The sequence below is a fragment of the Thermobia domestica genome, chromosome 3, assembly GCF_964235325.1.
Source record: "Thermobia domestica chromosome 3, izTheDome1.hap1.1, whole genome shotgun sequence".
Classification (NCBI taxonomy): Eukaryota; Metazoa; Arthropoda; class Insecta; order Zygentoma; family Lepismatidae; genus Thermobia; species Thermobia domestica.
Window position 1 is genome coordinate 145,501,111 of NC_137456.1, and position 20,238 is coordinate 145,521,348.

Here is a 20,238-nt window from a genome sequence, read left to right on the forward strand (position 1 = left end):
TAGAAGGTCATGCTAGAAGACATCTCCCCACGTCTACATCCAGCAACAACCATCGCAACTAACAGACAGACATTGTGCAGGTGTTCAACTGTCTATCTTTCCGTATTGCTAATTGTATTATTCCTCGTGTACAACTGGTATTACATTGAGTACTATACTTATTTGAACACCCATTACATGTTTCAAATGCCTCAGTAATAGCACGTCAGGAGCACTGTTATCTACTTGGCGAGCATCTGTTTGTGAATGAACTTTAGAATCATGAACCTCTACATGGTGTTTTTCTTAATTGAGTTTCCACACAATAATTATTATATAATTCTTTTTAAAAGTTTCACATATCGCTACCATTTTTTCTATTTATATCAGACGTCTCGATTCAGAACGCAATCATTTTATTCACTTTTCAAGAAATGAAAATTATGCTTTGAAGAAATGACCTGAATTTAAACATGAGAGATACATAGGAAATAGTAATTCGTTATTTTAAACACATGAAGAAAAGCTGATACATTTTGAACTATTATATTTAAGGGACCAAAGTTTGGTATGACATTGTTGCGCCAAAATATCTAATTTGCCGTTTACTGGTAGTAATATTGGTAATTGTTTTCCAAAACGTGATGAAATACGGTATAGTATTATAAAATTATGCTACACAAAAAAAGTCTCATTTACTGTTCCTTTGATATATATTCACTCAGGACTGCTTCACATTGCACCTTAAGGGGAAAAATAACAAAATAAAAACGACAGAGATAGAGAAAGAGCGAAGTTGTTAAACAGAAAGACAGAATACATTGAGTGTGAACATCGCATTTACTTGAAGGATTTAGGAAAATTTGTTCGGGTAGGACGAAATTAAACAAAACATCTATTACATGCTTTTATTCATAATTCATCTGACAAACTCATTTAGAGAAATATTCAAAGATTTATCCTAAAAGACGCAAAAGAAAGCATCCAAAAGTAAGACTAACAGAAGCCTTAAATTCTTTATAATTTTAAAGGAAGTAGGATCATAACATTAGCGTGTGTTATATTGAGGATGTATTAGAGTTTATATATTTAACATATATGCAACTAATATAACAAAACGAAATAATTTCTTTGTAAAGTTAATTTATTAACTATCACAATATGTTAATACAATTAATGTAGGTTTTTGAGTATTTTTCAATGAAATTTAAAACATAAATTTCAAGTTTGTTAATATTCGTAATAGCTCTTGTAGTATGTGCGTCTTTCTTACTCTAAAGTAGTTTGGACACTAGTAACCTGGAAGAAATAAAATATATAAGATGTTGGTTATATGTGTTGCACACAACTTAAAGCTTGTCACTTGGTATATTAAACTACACCCACCTAGTAACTTCTTTCGATGTGACATTTAAAAAAAATGACTCTCGTTTATAAAGTATGAACAACCAGTTGCAAAATGAAAACTACAGTACATAATTTGTTTTATCATCCACTTATTTTTCGTAAAAAATGAAAATTATTGTATATGGAAGTACGTTTGTTACGATGCAACTTTTTAAAGAATTAAATAGGAGTACTTGCACCTTAAAATTGTGAAACTTTCATTTCTTCATGATAGTAGAAGCATTTGCCTTCCTACGGAAATAGTCGCTTTAAATCAACTCTAATAAAATTCTCTAGGTTGTGCACATGCAGCATTGTATTTGGAAATTCAACATATGGCATATATATGCCCATTATCAGACGAGGCAAAAGAATTGTTTGCATTAAGAGGGTGCAGCTAACGATAAGTGTTCTAATTCATAATTAAAACTCCCAGGAAAGAACTTCATAACCAGCTTCTTTTCTTTTCAAGTGTTTTCTCTAGTCTTACCAGATGAATTCCTGCATTATACATATAACATGGATATGCATCTTCGTACAGAAAAAATCACTATTACATGTTAAGAGTGAATAAGGCTAGACATTTTTCAGAAACTAAGTTGATAAGAATTCGCATGCATGACATCCCTAATATTCGACACATCATTGCTTTTGTATTAAATCCCATTCAAGACGCACATGTTTCACTGGAAATACTTCCAATACTTATACATCTTTTATTTATGTCGCAGAAAAGTAATATATAACATCATCCTGAACGAATAAATTAAAATAAAATATTTTGTTATTTTGAAAACTGATACATCCATGTCAACAGTATTGTAACTAAAAGGACGTAAACAAAATTGACGGCGACTGATGATAAATTGTTTTCAGCATGTTTTAAAACTAATGAAGAATAAAAAATGAAGCAATAACACTAAAATAACCAAATGAACCACTGATTGGAAAAGGGAATAAGTACAATTTTTTGCGATTTTAACCTGAGATAGCAGATGTGTTCCTTTAAGATAGTTGCATCGTTGAGTAGAAAATAGGAATGTTTGGGCAACTCTATATGACCAATGTAGAAGGCAAAATCTCTCGCTAATTAGAAAAAGAGAATAACTACGTTTCATATTTCCTTCTTCCAGTCACTACAGGACACGACCACAACTGTGAGACTGTGTGTAAGTAGACAACCACGAGAGCCCTCTTTTGTCGTCACGATACTTCGCCTTCTTTTCGCATTGCACAATCTATAGAGAACTTTTTGCCCCAATCAGTTACAGATTTACATGTTTTCAGTGATACAAGTGGTGGTCAAAACTGCAATCATTCAATGACATGAATGCTTTTCAGCCTGATCGTGTCATAACGGTTCACCACTATACACCAATATTTGCCTGTCAGAGGTCACAGTTTTTACCATGTGACCGAAATTTTGCTGTAATCAAACCAGAACTCAAACGACACAATCGCATTTATTTACCAGCACAGTATAACCACATGATTGTCAATGCAAGAAATACTGATACTCCATTTCAGGTTTACGAAGTTGTCAATGAAGAAATCTTGGATTTTAAACATTGGTGGTAACCGTTTTACAAGAAATCTTCAGATAGCATTGTGGACAAAACAGTGAAATTCCAAGTAAGTAAATAGAGACACTGTTTACAAAGAAGAATCATCAGGTTATGTGCAAGCTCATAAGTTTATCAATGGACTAAGAACTGATATTTTTCGATTACTCAAAAGTAATGTCACAAACGTTCCACTGCCAACGTCAAAGGCATATGATTGGCAAGTCTCGAGCAATCAGAAAAAGATCAAGGATTCTTCACAAATCATCAAATACATACCTGACCAATACAAACAGTTTTATAGGATGATTTGTTCATGGAAAATCAGTGACCAAGTAACTGTAGAAGACGAAGATGCAGACGGATAGGACCTATGTAAACCCATTCTATTGTGACAACGTATTTTGCTACGTATTTAGTTCAGTTGTCTATTGTATTACTTTTCTTGTTGTATGAATAACATGTGATGTACAGAAAAACGAACGGTGACAATAAAAGTGTTAGAAGTCTAACATGCGTGTTAGTTCGGATACATATATCCAAGATTATCATACAACATTGCATTCTACATGTACATTTTCATAGCTTTCTATCATAAACTGCACATTACATACCCTACATACAATTACAATTGCATCCAATTTTAATTGATTGAAAAAAGGGATTTTTTTATTTTTAAGCTTTTCTAACCAATTGCAGTGCTGCAATACAAGATTCTTCTTGTTGTCTTAGTGTTTGTTAGTTGTCTTGCTACAAGTAATCAATTATACACTTTTTGCAACAAATACAAACAACGCCTCGAGAAGGTTTTTTAGCGTTATTGAAAACTTAGGTCTGATGCACTTATTCCCTTTTTCCAATCAGTGATTCAAATTAATAAGCAAAATAATGTTAGTGGATAAACTGTTATAAACAGTTCATATGTATGATTACAACAGCGTATACTATTTCATGCATATCGTCTGAAATGAACTGCGCATATTAAGCAAATGCAACTTGAACCATTAGAACGGTAAAATTGAAGTGCTGAAGGAAACGTTCCCAACTACCCAGAAAGTAAGATATTAAATGGCATAGTTTTACCACATGAAAACAGAAGACTAAGTGGTCTGATTAGCAGTTTTGTAAGGATGATCCAAGTTAATTAAGCAAATTGAATAGATATTTGACACTTTGTAAGAAATTGTGCTGCCTCTATATTACATGAAATAAACTTAGCTTACAACCATCGTTCCCAAGTTATTGAAATCAATGTAAATCTCCATTGTCTGGTTATATGTAACGTATCATTGATTCTATTGTATTTGCGATTAAAACCACAATTTATTATATTTATAGCACCACGCAGTGGCTTGAAGTATGAGGAAATTGTTTACCAAGGGTGTTGTTTTGTATGTTATATATTTTTCTGCCTTCAAGTTTTGATTTAGAACATAATAGTACCTTACGTTATATACATATGAATTTACAATAATTTTCCATCACATTATATTCTAATTACTTTAAGCAACACCGTGTCTATATATATTGGTCTAACACAATATATGAGATAGTGGCGGCTCCGAGTATGATTGTTGATAACTTCAAATGGTTTTTGTGTAGTACGTACAATGTTAAATAATAAGAAACAAATTGAGTAATAAAGAGGAAAGTTCTTATTAATGCTCCTCAGCTTGTCACCATTGCAATACTCACATCTTCTGAATTATATGTTAGAGAATCTGTTGAACAATAAACGCTGCATATCAAACATATGTTAGAAAGATAAAAACGTTACGTTATGTATAAAATAGATTTATTCTAAACTTGTTTCTAGACATAGGCAAATACATTCTTTTGTAATTACTAGTAACCAAAATTTTTGTTTATCATAAATATCACTTGCTTTTAATTGAAATTCAATTTCTGTTTACGTGAATTATACAGTAATCATTATTACCAACACAATTAAAAATATGTATACCCAATTTTAACATATACCCTAACAGAAAGTGAAAAGAGAAGGACATGCATTATAATAGGAAAATAGTAGATATACATCATTAAGCTCAATCAAGACAATTTAATTCAATAAGTACAAAGTTAGTGAAATCAAGAAGTGAACCTTACCACATATCTCGTGGCTCTCGTCCCTACCATCTACACAGTTCGATATGCCATCACAAACCATTATTTTGTTGATACATTTCCCAGAAGGGCACCGAAACTCATTTTTATCACATTCATTGGTTGCTGTTCGGGAGTAAAATTAAAACTTAAATTAAGGATTGTATTTTAATTTTAAAGGCGGCACTGAAATTTTATTGCAATGAAGACTCAGTAAATATAAAACTAACTCTATGGCCTATGGAACCCGAAGGTTCAATGCCGCGTTCACAAAAGCTCTCCACTGACTTCTATCCTTAGCTAACTGCATCCAGTTTCTACTTTGTATTCCAATCTCTCCGAGATCCATCTTAATATTGTCCTCCCATCTGCGCCTGGGTCTTCCTAATGGTCGTCTTCCGATTGGTCTTCCAGTCAAGACTTTGAAAGTGCTTGTACTTTCTTCCATTCTAACTACATGGCCTGCCCACCTAAGCCTCCTAGACTTGACGACCCTAACAATGTTGGATAAACCGTACAAATTATGTAGTTCCTCGTTATGAAGTTTCCGCCATTCCCCATTCCCGTTCCTCTTGGGTCCGAACATTCGTCTCAGGATCTTGCTCTCAAATACTTTCAATCTATGTTCTTCCCTCAGTGTAAGTGACCATGTTTCGCAACCATACAGAACAACAGGCATTATTATCGATATATTATATATATTAAGCTTCAAATCCATCGACAGAATTCGCGACGACAAGAGATTTTGAATCGAATAGTAACACAAATTCCCTGCTTTTAGTCGACATTTAATTTCTTCGTGAATATGATTTTCCTCTGTTAATATTGATCCTAGATATTTGAAACTATCCACTTTATAACAAATATTATTTAATATTTTAAAGCATCCATAATTTGCTGTATTACGGTCCAGACGCACTGCCATGTATTTAGTTTTCTCTGCATTTACTTCTAAACCCATGTCCCTGAAAGCGTTTAATAAGATCTCTGCATTTCTTTCTATTCTTCTCCTATAATCCCCTATTAAATTTACATCATCAGCATATGCCATAACCTGGTGAATACCGTTCAACTGTAGGCCCTGGTTGCTATCTTTGATTTTCCTTATAGCGTATTCCAGAACAAAGTTAGGTAATAATGGCGACAACGCATCTCCTTGTTGCAGGCCATTTTCGACGTAAAAGCTCGTGAACAAAAATTTTCCTACCCGGACTTTACTTTGGGATTCATCTTTAAACATATCTTAAGTAATCTAATTAGCTTTCTCAGCATTCCAAGTTCTGTAAGAACGTTAATGTTTCTCTCCTAACCGAGTCGTACGCCTTTCTAAAATCAATAAATAGTTGATGTACCGGGGTATTGTATTCCCACTGTTTTTCGAGTATTTGGCGAATGGTAAATATTTGATCAATAGTTGATCGATTTCGTCTAAATCCGCACTGATAATCTCCAATAATTTCATGTGCGTATGGGGTCAGTCTTGCTAATAGAATATTTGAAAGGATTTTATAGGATGTTGACAGAAGAGAAATGCCTCGATAATTATTACAGTCAGACTCAGTAAATATAGCAAATTATATATATAGCAAGAAGAGGTACATGACACTATCCTTGAAGAGTAATATATGTTCTTACTAAAAGCATGGAACTTCATATGTAAAGTTTTGATTGTGTTCTATCTTATTCATTTTGCTATGCAGTCTACAATATATTATTTTTGTTTTCACTACTTCCGAATTTTAATGATTTTATCCAATTAGATCAGCACTCATTCTATCTCAATCGGAATATATGTTTTAAATATAATTTTTATGAATTTTAAATACATACGTACAGAAAGAGTGAAGCAAAACAGAAATAAAGAAACAGACGCAACTCTCACTGACAAATAATAATGTTCTTCTGCCGGAGGTTCTTATGCAACCAATTCATGAATGAATATGAATAAAAGTTTCATTTATAAAAAACTAAGATACCAGAATAGGAGCGACATTACCATTTTCCATAAACCACAAATTTAAATAAGATAATAGACGTTAAATTATATTTAATGTTAAATCATATTTAGCTACGTTAAATTATATTTAGATGCTATTTATTTTTTTTTTCGAATTCCAAACTATTCTATTCTTAGCTATGATAATTCTGCTAGAACGACAATCTCTGTCTCTCTGTAGGTATGTCAATATGGGTTCAGCGTCCAAAGAGAAAATTGAATTTATGTTGTTATTCTTCTTTTTCTACCGAGCTCATCCGTGGCTAAGCGGTTAACGCACGCCTCTTTAGCGTGGGAGATCCGGGTTGGATTTCTGACGGAAGATCATGTGGTTCGAATTCCATGTTAATCAGTAGGTCTCGTCTCATATAGTCTCGCTACTGGAAGGGGTATCACACTCACAAGCCACTTAACGCTTCGTTTTTAAAATTAAGCTGCAGATTTAGATTCTTTGCGTTTCAAGTTTGGGATCTCATACAGCAAAAGCAGGATATATGAGCGCGAGTTAGTAAGTATGAATATGTGGAAGTAAATGCATGAGTGCGTCTGGGTCTGTACATTTCAGATTCATCATTCAAAGAGTGTATTCTGTTTTTGATTCTTATGTTTTTATTGAAACTAGGAATGACAGACTAAACATTTCTTTTTACTCTATTGAATCCCCAGAGACTACTAGGTAAAGTAAATGAAGTTGGTCTTCCATTTACATTCAAAATATACTAAATTGTGTCCACAATTAGTGCTACATTAGTGCCACTTCCTGCTGTAAAAATCGTTAATGCTGCTAAAATCAATGAATTACAGCAAGATTAAAATGGGTACGACGAAACCTAAAGACTACCAATTGTCGCCAAGCTTTATCAAATTTCCACCTTCCTTTGTGTTGTTTTCTGCCGTAAACATATAAAACTTCATTAACTAGACGGACTCCAAAATGAGTCTGGTCAATTCTCGCTAAACATGCTCCGTCATTACTCCTATGTTATATTGTTTTATTCCGTAAGAATCGGTATTAGTGCTACTAAACACTAAAATATTGTCAACGTGAACTTGACAAGCGTGAAATTGTGGCCAAGTATTACAAAATTTCCCGCATTTATATTACTACGTCAGAGTTGTTTTCTGTCATAAAAATGTCTTTAGTGTTTATTCTCTTCAAGACAAGAGCAAGTTTAGAATGGAGTCAGCGTGAAGTTGGCTTGTCGATTTTTGCTAAAACTCAACGAATTTGATCTATCGTAAATGCCGTTTTCTGCCGTAAAAATATTTATTCTTGCGTTTAAACATCAAGAATTTGGTAGTGTTTTTTATTAGGGTTTTCAAAACTGTTTGATCAGCCAAAAAAAATTTTCGTTCCTCTTGAATTGAAGTTAATTTAAAATAGGTATAAGTAGTGGAGTTAGAATTTGTAGGATTAGAAATCAAAAATTTTATTATTCACAGAGAAAAGATAGGATCTTAATTTTCTTTAAAAAAAGAAAAAATATTTCTAGCTAAGATTCTGACTCAAAGTGAAATATTGAGCGACTTTGCACTAACTGAAAAGTTTTCTTAGAAAAGGAAATAACTGTGGAAATTTTCAGAAACCATTTTCACAATGCGGGTGACAGACTGAAAGGTTTAGGATTCCATAAACACAAGCCAAAAATGTATCTTTTTATCCAGAAGAGTAACGCTCAGATTTTGAATAGTCATTAACGAAGAGCAGTATTTTATTTTAAACTGAACTGTCAGCTTAGTTGGTGACGCTATTAATAATTAAGTATACACAAATAATTTGGCACCTAGATTTTTCCTCTCTTCCTAATCGTCAGATGTTGTTCATTTATGTCTTCTAATTTCTATAGTCAAAGATCAATATTGTGCTCCTCAGCGGAATAGTGAGCTTCGGTACCCACCTTAAACTGTAGATCCAGTCCTAGTTTAATACATAATAGTTGACTTAAAAAGTAAATCAACCAAAGGATATTTGCATCTTAGTTCAGACACAAACTTTTAGACGAGTGCAGGAAGATATTATTGAGTTTTACTTGCAACTGTTCTTCATTTCTTTGCAGTGTTTTTAAAAGGAAAACAAGGCGTTGGTAGTTTAATTGACACGTACTTCCAGACTCTCGAAATTAAGAATTGTGCATTCTTTTTAACGATGAATTAAATACCTTTACCTCCTGTCATAGATTTAATAAAAAATATAGCAGATATAAGGTTCGGGATATATGTCGCTTATTCGAGTTCACAAGATCAAAGAGGCTACCTAGTATAGTACTCTGCTTAATGTTTCTTAAGAATATATAATAATATTTAGTGTATTATTGTGTCCTTTTTTGTTTTATTTTTATTTCTGTTTCTTTTCTCCTGTAACTTGTTACAGTCAGTGGATTTTTTTTTTTAATTTTACTAACACGATCCACATGCTTCCCTATTTACTTAGATTCTATCATTCCATCTCATTTACAAAATTGTTGCAAACGTGAGGAGTTATTCTGCGAGTTCAGCAGTAACGAAAATATTTACGGAAGGAAATAGCACTAACGTAGCATTAACGACGGAAGAAATTTTGTTAAACTTGGCGATAAACGAAGTTGGTCGGGCCCATTTTTAATTTGTTTTAATTCACGGAGTGTTGCAGCATTAACCACTATTTGTACAACAGAAACCAATGGTAACGTAGCAATAACGATTAGCAAAACTCGCTGAATTTTAGCGCCAAGTAGTTGTTCAGCTTAAGGGACCTAATTATGTAAGATATAGAGCGAAATTCCTTATATACACACATTTATTGTACTAAGAATAAGATTTATTGCCCATTTTATCCCTCTATGGAAACCGTGAGTGATAATTGGTGCGCAATGTGAATAGAAACTCATTTACATTATTGATATTATGTACTGTTATCTTCATTAATTATTGTTTTACACATGTTAATTACAAAGTGATACTTCGTTACGAAAAGAGCTTAATGTAAAGATATTTGAAATAACCAAACATGTAAGCTAAGCCTTACCACACGCAAGAGAATCTTCGTCACTGCCGTCGTCACAATCTTCAACTTCATTACATACGTCAATTTTGTCAATACATTGTCCAGATAAACACTTGAATTGCTCATGCTCGCATATACGAGTTTCTGTGTAGAAATGAGACTAAGTATTAGTAATTGTTTTAGAAAAGAAATTAGAGTATCTTTACAAGTTACTATATATTATATAAAATCATGAGGGCATATTAGTATTCTTTCATATGTTCAAACTTTAGCTTCAAGATTAATACAAATACACAAGAACAATTATTATTATTCGAATTAGACAATGGTGAACAAAAATTTACTCTCTAAATTTAGAAGCTTGGTATACAGTGTAGCGCTAAACCAAATGAAATATATTAAATTTGTAGTGACAGTTCTGTATCAATTTGATATGAATCAATAAGATTGTCATAAAATTCTAATGAAATGTATAACTATACATTTAATAATTTTTTTTACATGAATCATTAGTTATAATTGTCTGTAAGTATAAAGAAAACATGCATTCTAAATGTTTAATAATTTATTTCATTGCCACGCAATATTTAATCCACTGAAAGAACTAAGACATGTTTGCTAACAAATCAGTATACTCTTCTTTAACAAAGACAATGTAGAGAGAACTTGGAGTGAAAATAAGCCATTGAATGGATTTAACGATGATATGAGTTTGTCTACTGAATTTGAGTGACAATTTATAGAAACCAACACACGTAGTATGAATGTTTGAAACTCTCTCGTCTGCATTCGATAAATAATAATAATAATAAAAATAATAATAATAATAATAATAATAATAATAATTATATATATATATATATATATATATATATATATATATATATATATATATATATATATATATATATATATTATCAGCTATGCCAGAAAATATCTTACTAAATGTTTTATTAATAAAGCCAAACGTTTAACATAAGCCAAATGTATGAATTCAAATTGTATACATTTTTCGCCATGTAGACAATGCAAAAGATGGGACAAAATTTTTGCAATCCATAACATGTAATCTAGCTGACGAGTAAATGGTTCATTCCTATGTTCGGAGCAAGTCTATAGTCACCATAAGCAGTACAAATGACCTCTTTTACCAAGCCAATAGTACAGCGAAACTGAACAGTGTAAACTTTCAAATGTTATTATCCAGTGAGAGGGGGAGTTAAACTGCTAATTTTAGGTCCTCTATCTACCTAAATCTTAGGCTGAATCTCAATAATAGATATGAAGTTAAGTGAATACAATATTAATATAATTGAGTGTTAGGAAGTTTTAATTCCTTTAAATGTTCTCATCATGTATGCCTATAAAGCTATGCTTAGAATATGAAACAAGAAATCTAAACTAATCAGAAAAAGTACGCGTATATGCAGACACGTAACGAGGATTTCGTAAAGGGTGGGGGGTCCATGACATGAAGTGCTGTGGTCATCAAACCAGAGGCACGATCATTCTAAACTATTTTACTAGTATTATATATTGGTTTGCTTAGCCAGTATTTCGTAATCGGTGAGAGGGGGGAAGGTCCGTGACATGAAATACTGTGGTTATCACACCAGGAGCTCGATCAATCTAAACTATTTTACTAGCAACTTATATTGGGTTGTTAGGACAATAAAATGAAGATATGCTAGTACGTATTTTAATAACAAACTATGAAGAAATCTCCAGAAAAAGATTTTTTTTTAAATATATATATATATTGAAAAAGATTTTACAATATTTATGTTCCTTCCTTTCTTCATTCGAATATAGCAATTTTGCTTTCATTATCACCTTGACTATTAAAAAGAGTACATACCTAATATAGTTTTGTAAAATACTTTACAATACCTGCGATTCCTTTCTCTGTTGAATAAAATGTTAACACAAATTTCCTTCCACATAACTTTTTCTTTTCTTTATTCCGTCAACTACTGTCTGTTCCAAATTACAGGTTAAAGGTGGTTAAAGGTGCAGTAGAAGACTGTTTCTGAAATAGCATGTTTGATACTGCAGAGAAGCGATGATGAAATATTATGATAGAAATATCCACACAGTTACAGAATGGCACAATGCTCTCGAAAGCTTGACATTTCCCTGATTAGTAGCAGAAATTCTGAGAATTCCGTAACTTCTCTAGAACTTTCAAATTTCCTGACTTTCCCAGAATATCCCTCTCATTCGCCACCATGTGTTGCAAGTAATACGAATTTCCTTATAAGAAAGTGTAACCAAAAGCTTGCAGTAGCTTTTTTATTTTTAGCGCTGATTCTTCTTTTTCTCGTTTCTTTTTGTTTCATCCATCCTTATTTTTTTTCAATTCTGGTTTCGAATGGGGGTCCGGACCCCCTGGACATCACTTAGCTACGTGCCTGATATAGGAAAATATTTCGTGTTTTGTGAGACCTAAAGTAAATCTCTAAGGCTAGGTATTTACATGACTTCCGTAAGTAGCATAGATTTTGTTTTTTGGAATAGTGCAGTATTACGTACATTAGCACATATAGAACTTTTTTTAAATAATGATTCCTCCTGCTATTGTTTATCAGAACATTAATACTATGTAAAAAAAATGCACCTACATGTGGTTTTCAAGTATTGAAAAGAACAGCTGAGAAACTGAAACTAACGTGATTGCTGCGGCGTAGACTGCATAACAGCTCTAATCCAGTATGGAACGGAGGTATGTAAGTTATAAATAGTGCAGAAAGGAACACTGTCCAATTTTCTCGTGCACTACTAATTATATTGCTTATGATCACGTAATGAGATTTAAGGGTTTAAGTTGTTAGTACGACCGTCTTTTACTCCACGCGATAAAAAATGAACGGATACGAATTTCTTAACTGTGCTTTGCAATAGATACATAGAGCGACTATATGGAACCAGTTCGTTAACGAAGTCAATCTATTAGCGGCATAACAGATAAAGGTATCTGTAACGATGGATACCTATAGCTCATAATTTATTATTGAACCGCTTACTGCAGAAAGCAAACATGTCTATATTTCACAATTTTGCAGGAGAAGCAAAAACAGAATAAAACTATCATTACGATATTTCCACCATAACATTACGTGATTAAAATACACATGCAAAATTTGTGTATCACGTAAGGGGATAGATGGGGCAGTGTTTTGTGTTTTGGATATGTTTTCTTTCTGCAGTAAGTGCATCGTTCAAAAGAATTATGAATTGAGTTGATTAAAGAAAACAACCATAAAATTGATAACTATCCTTTGTTGGAAGACAACCTAGCTCTTAAACATTACTGAATAATGTGTGAGTTGTGTAATTACAAACTAATCAGTTATCTTTGTCATCAGAACGTGTTTCCGTTGTGATGGGTCAGGATGCTATTGAACTCTAAATAGCATCTTTTCTTGAGGTATATAGACCAACGCTTTTTCATGTCATCCATTTTCTTGTTGTTTATGAGCAGGACAGTGTTTAGAAGAGTTTCTCAGCCTAAAATTATCCACTATTAAGCCAACAATATTCATGTTACACTGAACATTATATGAAGTTACATATGAGAAGTACATCTCATGGTATTTTGAAATGTTGAAAGTCGTTTTTAGGTGTTTAGTGACTTTTTGCCATAAAAATCATCGCTCAGACACGCTATTTTGTAAAATTCAGGCCACCAGGAACTCTAGTCTATGAAATCAGTCACTTTAATTTGAACAATGGAAAACTTGTTGGAGATGGTCGAGGAAGTTTCAATGAGCTGAACAACGTCATCCACTTTGTACTTTTCATCCTTTCTCAGCTTCTTCCGCATTATCCCGAAATCTCTATCATTAGGCATAAAGAAATGACCTTTAACAAGAAATCTATGAGGTTTTATTTACTGCCTATAGGAAATTTGTCCGAGACAAGTTTCCATTCTGCAGTAAAGGGAAAATTAAAGGCGTCGCAATGCCCATTTTTACTGAGCGAACAAGTGTCATTTCGGTGTTAAACGATACATTGACCTATTACAAACCATTATTAGAACAGAAAAGGGAACGCGTAAATGTTGGACATGTTTGCTTTCTGCAATAATCGGTTCTATTATAAGCGACTTTTTCATTTCGTTTCTTGTGTCAGAAAGCCAAAATGATTATCTCGATCGAGTATTTTAATAGAGTTAATTTGCTAATAAATTAAAAGATAACGGTCATTTCAATGAGGGTAATCTATAGTCGATATTTTATACATGGAAGATTTTTTAATTCTAGAGCGATTATCTCGGACAAGTATGTTAATGGAGTTAATCCGTTAATGAGTTAACGGATAACTGTGGCTTTAAATTGTGGCCATATCTGATTCATGTCCCATTATTGCAAGTGACTCTTTTTTAAGTTATGTTTCTTGCAGCAAGTAGGTTTAAGCAGATTAAGGAATATTGACGAGTTTAATGGTGGCTACCTGTGAGCTAACATTTAAAGTCTGCTTTCTGTAACCGATAGTTAAAGCGATTAACTCGGTCGAGTTCGTTAATGGTGCAAATACATTAATGAATTAATTAAAAACAGCGACTTTAATAAAGCTATCTATGGCACATATTATATTATTGTAAATGAGTTTTTTTTAAATTCTGTTTATTGAAGATAGCTAGAGCGAATCTCGGTTGAGTATGTTAATGACGTCAATTTGTCAATATGTCAGGATAAATAATATTGATCAAATTCGTTAATGTACTCAAAATTTTAATTGACTAAAGAACAATAGCGATTTTAACAGTGACTATCTATGGCCCATATCCCATATATGTAATGTAATTTTTGGATTCTGTTTTTGTAAAAGATAGCTAGAGAGATTATCTCGACGAAGTTCCTTAATAGAGTTAATATGTTAACGGATCAACGGATAACGATACTCTTAACGGTGTCTAACTATAGTCCATGTTCCAAGCAGGAGAGTAAATTGTTTGTTTTTGTTTCATTGCAGCAAGTAGCTAGAGGGATTATACAGGCGGAATATTTTAGTTGAATCATATGTTAATACATTAATACATGCTGACTACTTTAGAGGTAGTTATCTTTTTCCATAACTCATACGTGTAATCGATTTTTTAAAAAAGAAAATCCGATATTGCATCAAGTAAATAGAGCAATTACCTCGGTCGAGCTGGTTAATTTAGGCAATCCTTTAGCGTATTACGGATAACGACAACTATTTATATCCTGTATCAGTGGTTCTCAAAGTGGGGTACGCGGTCCCCTGGGGGTCCGTGGGACGTATCCAGGGCGTCCGCGACGCCTAAAAATTGAAATGTATTATAATAAAATGGAACTCACAGCTGTTATGCAAGAAGTATTTTTTTCAGTTACTAAAAAGAAAGCAATTAGAAATTATACTTACGTTTGTAAATTTAAATGTTTTCCTATTTTACTAAATTTGTGCCCTGTGAGTATGAAGAGTTGTCTAAAAATGCGTTGCAACATTTGATGCCTTTTCCTACCACTTACTTATGTGAACAGACGTTTCCTGCTCTTTGCAGTATTAAAGCCTGAAAGCGAAATCTTCGTAATGTGGAATCGAACCTAAGATTAATGGTGACAAAACTTATCCCGGATTTCAGTGCAATTATGGAAAAATAGAAAGAATTTCATTCCTCATATTAGTGACCCCACATTTGAGAACATTGTTTATCAAGTGAATTTCCTATTTTTTTTTTTTAAAAAAAAAAAAAAGTTCATTGGTTTACAGTCTTGAAAGTTAGGGTCTACTGTATTTTCAATTGAAATTTCGTTTACTAGGAAACAATCATGTATCCTTAGAATAAATTACTTATTGCAATATTTTTCTTGATCTTTTCCTTGTACGTGGCGATTCTAATCAGTATAGATTTTAATACCATAGCATTGCAAAGGGGTCCGCGGATTACATTCCGAATGCTCAGGGGGTCCGCTTTATCGGAAAGTTTGAGAACCACTGCCGTATCTGAAACATGTAAGCAAATCTTTGGAATTCTGTATCTTCCGACTTAGAGCTTGAGCGATTATCTTGGCCGACTTCGTTAAGGGAGTCAGTCGTTTAATTTCTTAACAGATAACAGTGATTAGCGGTGTCTATCCATATCCCGTACATGGAATTATTTTGCGCAATCCTCTCTGCAGTATCTACCAGAGTTTATTTTAGTGCGCAGTGTTAAATGTTTGGTTTTGATTCCGGAGATTCAATTCAGAGATATTATAAGAAACTTGACATCGTTAGTATAAAATTCAAATACAAAATGACCGTTAATTTGTTAGCAATGTAGTGTAGCTACAATTATCCGGGTTCTAGTTTCAGAAATTAGTTTAAGTTAGGATTAAGCTATTTCCTGATACTAGAAAGTGATTAACCTAAGCATCGATATTAATCGATTCTAGGTTTTGTCACGCTTATTTCTGAATTTTCTTAGCAATTGTTTTCAGTCACTCAAAAGCACTAAGTTGGTATAAAAATGTAGTCACATATTTCTTGAGAAACACAAATATAATTTTCATATAATTTTAAATAATTTTCATATAAATCATAAGTTATTTAAATTTCTTATGAGATATTTTCACATGACACAAACAAGTATAAGATATCAATTTAGTTCATTCATCTTATGCATTAAAATATATCTAATTACCAGTGTAAAATAATCTGATATGTAAATGTGCTATTCATATATACATGTCATTATAGTTCCGTAACTCCAGACAAAGCACTTTACTGGAAATAACCGTAAATGAATGTACATCTAAAATCAAGGAAGTATACCACCCGCATAATTGGTTAATTTTGTTTTATGATATCATGAGAGTAGAACTCTGGTTACATGGTATAATGAGAAACATAAATAAAACCTCTGATAAATGAAACAGAGCACTTATCCCAATTTAACGCTATGGACATAATGTTAACGTGACTTCAGTATGGCATAACATCCCTTTCAAGAAAACAGTTACAAATTTCTTATATAAAATTGTGTATAAATACGTTCAACACCTTTGTCTAAGTGAACCAGTTAAATTCATATTCATTTATTTAGGAGATTCTTTAGTGATTTTTAAACTTAATATTTTAGAAAAGTACTGTATAGGTTCTTTGGGTAATACGGAAAATTGATTAATGAACTTTTAGGTAACTCCATTGCCTACTACATTTTCAAGGTAGGAAAATAACAATTACTCACCACATACTAGGACATCTTCGTCAGAACTGTCATTACAGTTTTGTTTTCCATCGCAAACCACATATTGATCAACACATTGACCAGAAGAACAGCGGAATTCGCCTTTCTTACATATATGTTGACCTATTTGAAAATACAACACTAATTAAGAAAGACGGAAATCTCTATATGCATTTTCCATAAATAATGTCAGTGTCTAAACTTGTTGTACAATATCTTGTATTATATTGAGTTCAATTCACATGACAATGCGCACTTTTTCTAGACCAGATATGGTTACTGAACTATGTTTATTTTATCCATTATGTAGTTAGAATATATATATACAATCATTTTCAAAACTCTGAGTACACTACTGCATTTCAGTTTTGCACCAAACACAAAAACATGTGTTCATACAAAACTCAGTTTGTTGGACTTGTTCTCTAAAATAAACATCTCTCCTCATATATAAACAACTAAAACATATGCTCATGTTTTCACTGAGACAAATTTACTGAGTGTGTCTGCGTTCAATGGAACGTTGATCCTTAACCTTGATAAAAGTTTACATATCGAAGCATTTTTTGGAATACTTTACTCAACTTCTGCGAATATATGCGATTCCAATAGCTCTCAAGACCTTTCAAATACCTTCATTATTCGGGGGCATCTACTTAAGGACTGTTCTGTCAAGTTCATCTTACAAGAACCTGATGACTATGGCGGCGTGATGCGTGCATTTCTTGTTATCCATTTCTTCGTGATGTGTGAATCTTCTTTGAATTGAAGACAGTTGCTGCGTAGTTTTCATGGTAATTCTGTTTTAGTACAAATTTACTGCCCTAATTCCCGTTTTTGATAGAATTACATGCTTCACTTAAACGTTTGAGAATCCTTTTTTGTCCATTGTTTCAATTATTCGAACGAACTTCTCAACTTGATAGTCTGTAAAGCATCAGCAAACAATGGCACTATACTCCGTATCTTACTGTACTGTACAGTCAGGTTGAAAGCGCTCTTCGGTACGATGACGAACAAGCTTTTATCATTGGAAGGCAAAAAATTGAAATTTAGGTTCGACGACCTAGTGTGGCCACTTCAATTGTTCATCGTTCCAGATTTTATTGTATTTTATTCTTTTGGCATAGGATTATTTCTCTGTAATGTTTCCTACTTGTAGGAATGGTTTCTTTACCACAGTCCTACTCCAAAGACAATAGATTTCAAGACGCTGGGTCATACTTTTATTTGATACCGATTGGAAATGGATTTTCCAAAGTACTATTGATTCCGCGGAGCAGTTAACGTCTATTTTGCCTACATGGATTCCCAGTTAATTTATGCTTAACAGAGGTTGTTATTTTTTGGCCATTCAATGCATTTCCGTGTAATATTTGCACCAATTTATGACTGTCTTTCAAGGTTTCGACACACTGCCCTGCCCGACCACTGAGCCGTTTTTCATAGAGAACGACTCTCTTCTCTCAACATAACTACTTGAACACGTGCTTCGACCCTTATTCAAAAGTTTCTTTTCCATATTTTGTAGTGTTTACTTGTTCTTAACAGTAGTTAACTGTTCCCCGCGAATGAAAACAGTAAGATTGCAGTTCATACCTAGGTAGATTTACATTCAATTTAACCCATATTACGACACAGTTGTATAGCGCAAATACAGCTGTTCGTAGAAGTAAAGAGACAGCTACAGAAAAGTGTACATATACATATCACTAGGTCTCGAAACACTGTATCAAAGAAAGCTTGACATTATTTGACTTCTCATTACACTGATCTGCATGCATTCTGATGTTTTCACACAAATAACATTTTCTGAACAGAATTTTTATACTGATTTCAAATATGTAATTAGTTTTTTCTATCACGTCAGGTTTTTGAGAATTGGATATATTCGAAAATCAAGGTTTAGTGGAAAAACTACTTATGTAAATGGGATAAACTACTAGAAAACATTATATTCTAATAACTGCTAGAAGATTGACATTAATTTTACTATGGGCGAATCTTACAATGTCTTGATTCTAACCTGGGACTACTTTCTCTTGGTATAGACAAAAGAACATGAAATCATTTCTTTTTTTCTGAAATGGATCAATGGTTTACTGCCGTGACATACCTATAGAATAGTTTGGTGTGACTTACAATGCTTCTGATGGGAGGCTTTTTATCGAGTCATCGAAATCAAGTTTGAAAGGCTTCTTATTTCACAATGTCAATATTTTTGGGTCTATTCCTGTAACACATTCTATTCATATGAAAGAGACATATGAAAATGGTAAGTGTTTGCTAGATTTTGTGAACTACAGAGAACACCAATGGCTTCTGTGTGAGAAATTGTTTCATAAGTAGTAGACTTTTGTATGATTAATTGTATATATTTGAATAAATTATGGTATTTGTTTGCATTTGTGTGAATTTAGTTACTTTTGACATTTTGAAACCGCTGTATGTACTCCCATGCGCAAAAAAAAAAAAAAAAAAAATGCGCGTATACTGTAACTCAAGATTTTTCGCATTTAGTCCATTTTCCTTACGTTTATGGGAAAAATTCAGTTATTAGTATGTGGAGATAATAGAATGCAATCCATCTAAGAAGATATTTCCAAAATATATAATAAAATAATAAAAATATAAGCAAAAAACAAAATTATGCTCGGTTTTGTGTATACTGGCAACGATGATTTCTAGGGATTTTTTCAGTAGCAGATCACAATTGCGGAGGGAATTCAGTAGGGGAATCGAGAAGTTGGATCAAGGAACTGATAGTGGACTAAAATGTTGCATTTATTGGTTAAAACCTAGTGTGTAGATTGCCTGCCAAATATTAATTAGCTTCTGTAACTAAGATGTCGTACGAAAATATAGAATTAAACAGAAAAACTCTTATCTTAAGGTTCGAAGCGATACGCACCATGGTTATGAAGATTATTTCTTTAAAAAAAAAGGAGCCAACACAACGTAGCCTCCGTGGCTAGGTGGGTAGAGTAGCGGAGTCGTAGTTATTTTATTATTTTGACACCACATCGAATCC

General features: G+C 32.9%; 1 protein-coding gene across 1 annotated transcript in view; it reads right to left on the minus strand.

The window, feature by feature from the left end:
• Nucleotides 1–992: 992 nt before the first annotated feature.
• The window catches only part of LOC145680791 (uncharacterized), a 92,808-nt gene continuing 73,562 nt past the window's right edge, over nt 993–20,238 (minus strand). The window contains exons 11-14 of the mRNA XM_081751824.1: nt 17,208–17,330; nt 10,034–10,156; nt 5,037–5,159; nt 993–1,278 (exon numbers count right to left, since the gene is read on the minus strand). Of these exons, the coding sequence (XP_081607950.1) occupies nt 1,271–1,278; nt 5,037–5,159; nt 10,034–10,156; nt 17,208–17,330 (377 nt within the window). The 3' untranslated portion in view covers nt 993–1,270. The remainder of the gene's footprint in view (nt 1,279–5,036; nt 5,160–10,033; nt 10,157–17,207; nt 17,331–20,238) is intronic.